At 36.8% G+C, this 11811-nt stretch overlaps 1 protein-coding gene across 1 annotated transcript; it reads left to right on the top strand.

The window, feature by feature from the left end:
* On the top strand, positions 288–4221 carry LOC18782410 (protein LIGHT-DEPENDENT SHORT HYPOCOTYLS 10). The gene is made up of 2 exons (XM_007214995.2): positions 288–1041; positions 3946–4221. Exon 1 carries the CDS (start codon positions 459–461, stop codon positions 996–998), a length of 540 nt encoding a protein of 179 aa, XP_007215057.1. The 5' UTR covers positions 288–458; the 3' UTR covers positions 999–1041; positions 3946–4221.

Below are 11811 nucleotides of genomic sequence, written 5' to 3'. Positions count from 1 at the left end.
AGGCTCAGATTAAAACAACTTGAGAAGAAAAAATAATTAATGATTTTCGTGGATCTAATTTCAAAGTGCAATGAGCAGTGATTTTCTAAGCGATGACCAGATTCAAGGTAATATTTTGGTAATTAGGCTGAGTATATTAATTAGTTATTAAAAAATAAGGCATAAGTTGACAAAAGACGACAATTTTTGTATGCTTATTGGGAGGAAAAATGGTAATAGAAAAGGAGAATAAAATTGGACAGATGAAGAAAAAGATGAACAGAAAGCAACTCATATGGCCCTGGCCCCATGGGAGGTCTTCTCACTGGGCCCATAATGTGATCTCCATCGTCCTTCCCTCTTTCATTTTTTTCTCCCTATTCCTTTCACCTCTCCCCCCCTTCATTATTTCTTGCTTTATTTAGCAAAAACAAAAAACTTCAAAAAAATCCATTACTTGATCATCCACCACCACCACCATGTCTGCCGAAAGAGGCAAAGATTTCGCCGATGGATCATCGTCTGCCGGGTCTCCAGGCGATGATCATCAGCAGCCAGCCACTCCGAGCCGGTACGAGTCCCAGAAGAGAAGGGACTGGAATACTTTTGGTCAGTACTTGAAGAACCAAAGGCCTCCAGTCCCACTTTCTCAGTGCAATTACAACCATGTGTTGGAGTTTCTTAGGTATCTGGATCAGTTTGGGAAGACCAAAGTTCATCTCCAGGGCTGCATGTTTTATGGGCAGCCTGAGCCTCCTGCTCCTTGCACATGCCCTCTAAGGCAAGCTTGGGGCAGCCTTGATGCCCTCATAGGGAGGCTGAGGGCTGCCTATGAAGAAAATGGAGGGTCCCCAGAAACCAACCCTTTTGCTAGTGGTGCAATCAGGGTTTATCTGAGGGAGGTGAGGGAGTGTCAAGCTAAGGCAAGAGGGATCCCTTACAAGAAGAAGAAGAAGAAGCCAAGTCCAAGCAAGGGAGGAAATGATGATGAATCTAGCTCTACCATGCACTTCTCTTGATGATCATGCTCAATTCCTTTGCCCAATTTCAGAACATCATATGGTAATTAATTACAATTTTAATTATAAACTTCACAATTAATTGCTTGCTTATTGCTTTTCATGTTTGACCAAGTTCAAATTCTGTCTCATCTATTAATGTTCAAGTACTTTCACATCATAAATACCCCAACTAATTGAAGAACAAATGTATTTAATGCCTAAAATCTGTGATTGATTTGTGTCAGTATATATATGCAGTAAAACCCCAAAAAGACAGAAAAAGGAAAGTTACACTTCATCAAGACAAGAGCAGTCAAAGTTTTAGTAAAGATTAGTTTCAGACTTGTACTATATGACAACAAAATATCCTACTGCATCTCTCTTTCTGTAATAATACCCAAATTAAGCCACCCAAGAAATTAAAACCCTAAATGGCAAAATTGATGTGCTCTAATCTTTACTCTTGGAATTAATTACATCACAGAGCTTCTTGTAATAGCATGAGAAGCATGAGAAACACAATCTCTGCATCTCCTCTCTCTCTCTCTCTCTCCCTACTCTCTCTCTCTCTCTCCCTACTCTCTCTCTCTCTCTCTCTCTCTCTCTCTCCCTCTCTCTCTCTCTCACAAACACAAACACTCACAATGTAAAACCCCACTGTGATTGTCGTACATCAATTAAAAATTGTTATCTGTTTTGTAGCTTTTCATTAGTTTGGCTTTTTTAGGATTCTGCAGATTTTGTGCCCCCACGATTATTTCTTGTCAAGTGAGATATCATCTCAGAACATAATTCAAATGGACAAATGATTGACATACCTATGATTAATTAAGGTTTAAGGTTTTCACAAATCTTCTTAATTCATATTTTATTAGTTTTTTCATGTTTTTTCATCTTTTTATGTAGCTTTTTCTCTTGTGCAGTTATATATTTCCATTTTAAATTTAAAGAGGGCCATCATTGAGAATCTCTACAACGTAGAGCGCCCATGATATGATTAGTGCCACCACTACTTGTTCTTCTTTAATTAGTACTGCAAGAGATATATACAATGTCAGTTTAATTAGGAATTATATATTTCCAATTCATGTTTTCCTACTACCTTCATATTTGCCTTCTGTGTTTTCTAATCTCATTTATATATATTATATATATATATCGTATGTATGGCGATGTACCAACATTATTACCGTACGGAAGCCATGTGTTTTCTACTACCCTTCCCCTGTTTTCCTCCATGTTTACAATAATGTCTGTACAATAATAGCGTCCATTCGAATATATATATATTCACACAAATTTTGTAGTGAGCATACATTGTCTGAGCTTTGATAAATAAAAATAAAAATAAAAAAAAATAAAACTTACGAAACCCTCTCGATTTATGAGCAGAATTTTGAGTGCTTATGCTGCTCAAAGTCTTATTATCTCACATGTCGTTGTCGGTTCTTCATGGGCAACTTGATTATTATTTTATGTATTAGGTTGATAGGTCGAAGTTTAAATTGTTTGAATTACCTTTTATAGATGCTAGTACTATATGCACGTGTTTCTTCTTCACACATTGCCAACTTAATATAATATTTTTACTTCCATATTTAGCACCATATATAATTATGATTATGCAAAGCACAGAATTAAGACACAGCTTATATATATATATATAGATATATATATTTATGTGTATTAATAATCTGGCCTAATGGAGATGACAGAAAACGTGTTCAGTCTCTAAGACCAAGGTTTACTAGGGTTTGGTTGTGTTGCTCTCATATCACGACAAACCAAATTAGTAAAGAAACATTTACATTACGTACTGCCCACAAACATACCGTACGCAAAGTTCAGATACCAAGAAAAAAACAATGTAGAAAAGATGCATCAATGATATATCATGCATGATGCATGATGAGTCCTGGCATTGTTAGTTTAATTTACCTTTTCTATATGAATCCATAAATTCGTCTCCCCCCATCTGACTTGATTTGTAATGTCTGGTTATTATATCTCTTGTTTCATTAACTCTGTCTAATTTAGTCGCATATATACAGTTCTGACTACGTTCATGGACAAATTAATGCCCATCTCTTATATGGCATTTGAGATGGACACGATCATTAGTTTCTTTTATAGCTTTTGCATGCCCCCTACATGCATGATATATATATATACACACATACATATATGTATGCATCTAAAATACATAAGCACATAAAATATACACACGACACACAGTAACGTTTCAGAAATGATGATAATCTACCTGTTTTACATGGTAGCGGCCGCTTGTAAGAGCTAATAGCTTATTATATTTTTTGAGAATCTTTCTTATTGAGAGGGGCGATATATAGCATATTAAACCCACACATAGTACATAGATGCTATGGCTGGAACCCAAAACCATTCATGAGGGGAGCATTCATTTTCTCCAAACCACTACACTAGTGGGTCATTTGCAATAGCTTATTATATTTTACACGAGGAGTTAGAAGCTTTGCATCACAAAATATAATAATTTGAGCTCTACTTACTCATTGATATCGCTTTTGGGTTGGATGTTCTACCTGTAATACTCATTAGAATGCGTATCCGTATGTGTTTGTGTACAAGTCATATGCTTTCTTGCTAAATTATGTAATATGTTACTTTGTCAAAATACAATATTTAGACATCGCACATGATCAATAATTCTTATATTAACAATCTAATAACGTGTTAGACTATTTGAAAATAGTATATATATATATATATATATATATATTTTAACATATAACTAACACATTTTTTTTTTTTTCAAACTTATTGGTAGAATTGTCTTATTTGTTCTAAACATTGATACATTCCTTCTGGTGCTAATGAAAAGAAAACAAAAAGATATCACATTGTCAGGACACTCAAATGCCACCCCGGCACGTACCCTTGAAATAAAAGTTGATCATCAAACTAATAATTTACTTCCTTGCAGGATATATCATATGGAAATTTGAACGAAATGGAAGGAATTGTTCCAAGGAAAATTATCTTGAAGGTTTGAGTGATTTCGAATGTTACTTTATTCAGTCAAAATTATATAAGGAATTTAATCTCTAAATGTATCGACCTCTTATGGCATGGTGGCATGATGAAGCCGGTCTTAATTCATTTTGTTTGTAGTGTGGTGGGAATTTTTAAGCATGTAGTGGATCAGAAACCCTTTATATAAATATTGGTTTATGCTTGAATATATTGTATCCCCTAGCTACTTGTTGTGTCCATAATTGTCAATAATGTTGGAAATACAATCTATCAGTCTCAACAAAATATATTTAACAGAAAATTATATATATATATATACAACGAATTTAATAGACAAAATTATATTAACAGACAAATATGAAAAATAGAAAAGAATGAAATCAAATTCATTGACTTGTGTATGAGATAGAAGCTTGCATATTCTTGCAATGTCCAATAAAATCAACTATTCCACTCCACTAGGCTCACTTTCCATTTAGTAAGTGTGTGAAGACCCGCACTTATAAAGAGTAGAAACTTTCTCTACTCCTAAGTTATCTTTTCATTTTATTGCTCTTGAGTTATCTTGATCACGTTGGACTTACTTTTCTTCTATATGAAGATTTCCAGTTGACAACTTCTGAGTTTTCTTTTCATTTTATTGCTCTACCAACACTTGGTATGATTCCTAGTTGCTAGGCTAGTTTCCTTCAAGTTCATCAGTTTTCCTTTTAACTCTTCTCTAATGGACTGAATATCGAGAAATCTTCATTTCCAAGTTGTATTTTCATTTGCTTTTAAGTTTATAAATTGTTCATTTACAATGATATACTTGTTAAAACTCACACTGGATTAAAAAAATAATATTTCCTATATCAGAAAAGCTGGCCTGATTTACATCGAAACTATAGCAAATCTCATTTTACTAGAGCATAAAATAGAATATTGAAGTTCTTAAGCATACAAGGCATTAAAAGAACTAATTCGAGCAAGTTCCCCACTTGAAGCACAATGACTTGATTATAAGTTAAAATTTTGAGCTCACATCCGTACTTTTCAAATAACAAATCAACCATATCTTTCTACTGGGCTTAGCCAAGCACCAATAGTGGCATGTCTATCTACTATACCACTAGGATCACTCTGAGCCCATTACTTGGACCCTAAGTAAACTCTTAGTTCAGTTTGATTTAGTAAGGAGAAAATACAGTGCCAAGATACAGTGCACTTGCATCACCTTTCCTCTTTTCTCTATGGGGTGAACAACATCCCAACTAAGATTGCAAACTCAGAATAATAAAAAGAGATAGAGCTTGAAAAAACCAAGCTATAATAAAACAAATAAAACTCTCACAAAGGAGAACTGAAAAACTCTAATAAAGGACAGGTCAAAACTACACAAAAAATCCAAAGAGAGTCTATACGACTTATTCCAAAAATAAAGAAACTAAACGACGTTGGATTGGAAATCTATTGTCATAAAGCCAACCAACTGTAACCAAGCACCGAAAGATAACAAATCTGCACCAATCAACTTTTCTCTTGGGCAAATAGAGCAGATACACCCAAAAAAGACAGCTGAGATCTGTTGTAGAATTACACCATAAATGAGCCAATAAAAAAAGCAGGAGACTATGTGGGAGGGGAAAACAAAGAGGATGGGAAGAGAGGAGGTGGAGAAGAAAGAAAAAAGAGGGAAAAATGGGACAAAAAGTATGGTAGTCACCATCCCAAAAGCGGTAGCGACTAGGAGTTTTCTCTCTTAGGGTTTCTCGATAGTTCGGATCTTGATTTGGTTCATTTTGGCCATCAAACTGTTATAAGAATCAAATTATTGTTTAAGAACCTCATTATTGAAAAATAACTTCTTTTTATTTATTTATTTATTTATTCCGAATATTGAAAAAAAACTCTGTATGTTTGATACCACACATCTTTTTTCAATATATAGCTAGCTTTAGTCCGTAGCGTCTACCAATTTCTTCATATCCCCTTTTTCGTTTTGTGATGTGATTTCACATTCACTACTACGTTTTACTATTTGCGCGACAAATGAAAATTCGTCGTGCAAAATACACTACAGTGATGGAAAAAAATCTTCGTCGCGCAAACCACCGAAAACTTGCGCGACAAGAAGTTTCGTCGTGCAAAAAATCTTAGCGCGACAAAAAACGTAGTCGTCGCACAAAGTGAGGAAGAAAAACGCGGGTTTATTTTTTTTGGCGCTAAACACTTGCGCGACGACAAATATCTTCGCGAAAGAAAACCTAGCGCAACGATTGCCCATTTTGTCGAGTAAGAATAGACAGAAAACAGAGGGTTTTGTTATTAGACGGCCAAAACTTGCGCGACAACAAGATTTATCGACGCGTAAAAAAAACGTGGGATATTTTTTTTTGGCGCCAAATACTTGCACAACGGAAATATAATTCGTCGCGTAAAGTTTGATGTCGGCACATTCATGCGCGACAGAAATTTTCGTTTGCGCGACGAAATTTTGTGCGACGAAAAAGTGGTTTTGCGCAACGAATGAATTTGTTCGTCGCGCAAAATCCTTCTTCTTCATATCTGGATTGTGCCATTGCAAAGGTTGAATGCAAAAAAAAAAAACATTTTGCCTCTCTCTACCTCTCTCTACCATTGCCTCTGCTGGGAATTCAGTACGTTCATTGGGTAAGTATTTTTTGTCATTAGTTTAAAAGTATTAATGTAAATTCATACTAACGCTATTAATTTCGTTCTTGTTAGGGATATTTGTAATTAGCGATTGGTGGAGAACGATTGAGAATGTATTTTATTTGTTTTATATTTTAAAAATATTAAATTAATTACATTATGTTAAACTTAGTTTGTTATGTTTATATTTTTATTGTGAAATTATATTTATATTATGTTGTTAAATTGTGCATGACATAGCGCAATGTGTTGTGATGTACGAAGTTAATTGAAATTAACTTCGTACTTTTATTTTTATTTTTAGTAACACTTAGTTTCTCGTTCGAGATTAGTTGGATTTCGTGCATGGATGCGTAAAGCATGACTGCGGTCCAATTAATTCTTGAATTGTCCCATTATTTGGACAGTTTGGGAATGCATAGTTATGTCAAGTAATGTATGGCTACAGGATTAGGTTTCGATTGTGAAGATTTCGGTGTTATCTCTGTACGTTCTTCGGGTGGTACGTAGGTATTTATACATACGGTACACCTCAAGAGCTGTATCGAGATGCTGCCGTAATTCATCCACGTTGAAATCTAATCTCATGTAGCCATACATTACATGACATGACTATGCATTCCTGAATGGGATAGGGCCCTTACCGGAGGCATAAGGTGACATTATGACTTCGTATGAAGTTGTTGTGATTATTGTGTTGTGACTGTGGTTCCAGGAATTATGAGTGGAGGTGGATACAGAACCCGAATAGGCACGCAGATGAATACTTGGATGGAATCGAGGATTTTATTGAGTTTGCACATACACACAATCCAGGTGCAACTAAAATCCGTTGTCCTTGTAGGAGGTGTAACAACATGTTATGGGAGACAACTGAAAATGTTGGATTTCATTTAGCAAGGAATGGAATGATTGAGACATATAATATTTGGAACCTTCACGGGGAACAATTTGACCATGTTTCGTCTTCAAATACCACAAGAGTGGACAATGTTGAACTTATTGTGGATCCTAATGATCAAGTCATGGATATTATACACGATGCTTTTCCATTTGCATCGACCAACATCAATCAGGAATGGGAAGATGACATGCCTACACCAATAGACAGTGCAGAGTTCGAATAATATGAAAAACTGTTAAAAAATGCCAACCAAGAGTTATACCCGGGGTGCGAGAGCTTTTCCGTTCTCACGACCATTGTGGAGCTAATGCACGCAAAAATAAAGTACCGTATGTCGAACTTGTGTTTCGATTACTTTTTGGGAGTTTTCAAGAGAATGCTTCCAACAGACAACTGTTTGCCGAAAGACCGCAAAAGGTGTTGCATGGTATTGGATTGAGTTATGAAAAAATTCACGCTTGCAAAAACAATTGCATGTTATTCTACAAAGAGCATGAAACGTTGGATACATGCCCTATATGCAATGAGTCGAGGTTCAAAATGACATCTCAGAATAGAACGACTAAGATCCCACAAAAAGTCATGCATTATCTGCCCCTGAAACCTAGGTTGCAGAAATTGTATATGTCAACACATACTGCCACAAACATGAGATAACATAAGGAAAAATGGGTAGACGACGATGTGATGCGGCAACCTTGAAATTGGTACTTAGGTGACGAGGGGTAAATTTAAAGGATATTCAATCAAGAACACAACAACCTTCACACACTCTAGACCTTGGCCAAATACTCTTATGACTAGTCATCTGTTAGATATGAATTATATCAAACAATAACATACACAGAGCATACCAAGATGTACCTGCAGGCCTAGAGAATTAGTAGTGACAACCTAGGCACTCAGAAGGACCCATCAATCTAGGCATCCCCTGTGCTAGCAACAACTATGGTGAAAGTGTGTGAAGACAACATAATCAAGCAAACACCAAACAGCAGAAAAAGATGACTAGTCAACCGCACAAATTCAGATGACTAGTCAACTATCAAGAACACAAACCCAGAAAATTTACAGAGATGGAAACCAGAAACTGTTCACCCAGAAACCCACCATTGGGAAAAACTGGGGGTCATCAACCGACCAGGCAATCCACTAAGCAAAAAAGATTCTTACAAAGAACACTAGCAAGCTCAAGAAATTCCTAGGTCTATTTAGGAAGATGAGCTATACCTCCTTTGTGCAATCTTCTTCTCCAACTTAGCAAAGCTTGAAGCTGAGTTCATCATGGCAATGGCAGCTCCTTCTCAGCTCGTTCATCCCATGGCACTAGCTTTCAAGCTCCAACTCAAAAAACGAAACCAGAATTTGGATTCAAAGGAGAATGACCAATTTCCTCAAGAAACCATTCTCTTGAAGAAATTAGTCTTGAATCAAACCTAGATATAAATGAGAGTGATTTATGCAGCTAGATGAGATTCAAAGACACATGCAGTTTTTCAAGAGGTAGAATTCATTTCGGAAAAACTCATGAATATCATATACGGTTCTCTTTTGAGCAAGAAGAAGAGAAAGCTTGCAAGCAATCTTTCCAAATCTTCCACCCAAAAGCGACGGCTCCAAAAGAGGAAATTGATAGCCTTTAAAGACAAAAATTCCCTTATGTCAGAATACCCATATGGCAGCAGAGAGAGAAAGGAGTATAGGACAAAAAGGTTTGTTATCCAGCTAGAAATCCTACAGAGTAAGGATGACTAGTCATACGAGAAACAGATGACTAGTCATCATTTTATAAAAACAGTTTTAATGCCATGATATGCAATGCATACTTACCTTTGTCAAATTGCTTGAATCTCCATAGGATAGTTGTTAGTTAAGAACACCTAGAGAAGCTATTCTTAATCTAAGCTTGAGCTTGATAAATAACAATAGAAATCCTATTACAAAGTTGTCAAGGGAAGCCAAAAGAAAAACCCAAAATGCATACATTAACAAACCTGCAGATGGGGAGGCATGGAAAGAGTTCGATCGAACGTTCCTCGAGTTTGCTGCTGATCCTCGAAATGTTAGATTGGGACTTGCCACTGACGGGTTCAATCCATATGAGGTTCTAAACCAACACCACAGCACTTGGCTGATTTTTGTATTCCCATATAATTTGCCGCCTTGGAAATGCATGAAAAAAGTATACATGATGATGACTGTTCTGATAACTGAGGATCCTGTTAGGTCAATCGATGTTTACTTAAGGCCGCTGGTTGATGAGCTGAAGGATTTATGTACAAACGATGTGCACACGTACGATAAATCAACTGGGAAGATGTTCACTTTGTGGGCAGCAGTTATGTGGACTGTGAATGATTTTCCCGCATATGCAATGGTTTATGGGTGGAGCACAAAGGGTTATATGGCATGTCCTGTATGCAAGGAAGATGTAACTTCTGGTTGACACACTGAAAAAGTTTGTTACCTTGGTCATCGGAGATGGTTGCCATGGGACCACGAGTGGCGGGAAAAAGATAAAGAGTTCGACGGGAACACATAGCATCGCCTCAGACCTAGAGAATGGTTCGGTGATGAGATCTTGGAATAGCTTAACCGTTTGGATTTTGCTCCGTTCGGAAAAACAGTTAGTCAGACTAGTCCTTCTATACATATGAACTGGACGCACAAGCCTATGTTTTTTGAGCTCCCATATTGGTCAAAACTAAAATTGAGGCACAATCTAGACGTAATGCATGTTGAGAAAAATGTATTTGACACATTGGTGGGCAGGATTCTAGATATCGAGGGCAAGACAAAGGACACGATCAAAGCTCGTCTTGATTTGGAAAGAATGGGCATACGAAGGGGTTTATGGATGAAGGGGACAGTGATAAAGCTAGAAGGGATCTTGCATTTTTTTCTATGAAATCGAATGACAAAAAAGAGTTTCTAAAGTTTGTATCGTCTGTAAAGTTTTTCGATGGGTATGCTTCTAATATCGCACGTTGCATGAATGTTGACGGGGGTAAATTTACTGGTCTTAAGAGCCATGATTGCCATGTGTTTATGCAATGCCTACTTCCTATGGGTATTCGACACCTATTGCCGGAAGATGTAGTGAAGCATATCATGTTGTTGTCCAGATTTTTTTCCCAAATGACGGCAAAAACATTGCGAAAGACAGATATGTTTCAGTTGTGCCATGACATTGTCCAAGTCCTATGCAAGTTTGAGATGATATTCCCTCAAGCTTTCTTCACAAGTATGATTTATGTGATGGTTCACTTGCTAGAAGAGGCATTGCTTGCTGGTCCTGTCAACTATCGCTGGATGTATCCGATAGAAAGGTATATAATCCTTATCGTTTTTGTATGCATCATTATCACACACTTGCTAATTTGTATCATACCGTTTTATTTTGGTAGGCTTCTCGGAGAGCTGAAAAAAAGTGTACGCAACAGGGCGAAGCCCGAAGGATCAATTATAGAGGCTTGAGTTCAATATGAGTGGCTTACTTTCTGTGGAATGTATTTAAAAGATGTCGAGATGGCTTTCAATCGTCCTCAGCATAATAATGAAGGAGGTATGAGAAATGGAATACTTTCTGTTTTTGTCCAAAGCGCACGACCTTTTGGAGATCCTGGACGAGGAGAGTTGTTTTCTAGAAATGAAATGGAGGTAGCGCATTGGTTCGTACTGAACAACTGTGATGAGATAATGGCATACTTAGATGTGGATGAAGAGATGATGAAGCGAGAACGTCCATCACATTTGTATGCCAACAAACACCGTGAATTGTTTCCACAATGGTTTTTGGATTTTGAAAGTTATAAGTGTTTTGTATTTGACAAATATATATTGTAGTATTTAATTTTGTCAAACTAACATGTGAATGGTTTTGTATAATATTAGGTGAATAAGTTGAAATCATCGAATTCCCCCACTTGGCGTTCGGCCCGATTCGCACTGAATAATTTGGCGTTCGGCTCAATTCGCGCTGAATAATTTGGCATTCAGCCCGATTCGCTCTGAATTGTTCTCGTGTTGTCATGTTAATGGCGTGAAGTTTTTTGGGACTGCACGAGATGACAAGTTGTGTAGGCGAAACAGCAGTGTCCATGTCCCAGGTGGAGGCGAAAGTACAGACATTGATTTCTATGGTAAACTCACAACTGTCGTGTAATTGCTTTACAAAGACTGATACCAAGTGATCATTTTTAAGTGTCGACGGTTTGATACCAACCCAAATAGGCCGGGAAGTGTTAAAATCGACCA

This window comes from Prunus persica, chromosome G3 (assembly GCF_000346465.2).
Source record: "Prunus persica cultivar Lovell chromosome G3, Prunus_persica_NCBIv2, whole genome shotgun sequence".
Lineage (NCBI taxonomy): Eukaryota > Viridiplantae > Streptophyta > Magnoliopsida > Rosales > Rosaceae > Prunus > Prunus persica.
This window is presented reverse-complemented; position numbering and strand designations above follow the sequence as displayed.

What these genes read in the sequence shown, in the direction of transcription:
- LOC18782410 (XM_007214995.2), top strand. Translation starts at nt 459, where the DNA reads ATGTCTGCCGAAAGAGGCAAAGATTTCGCCGATGGATCATCGTCTGCC.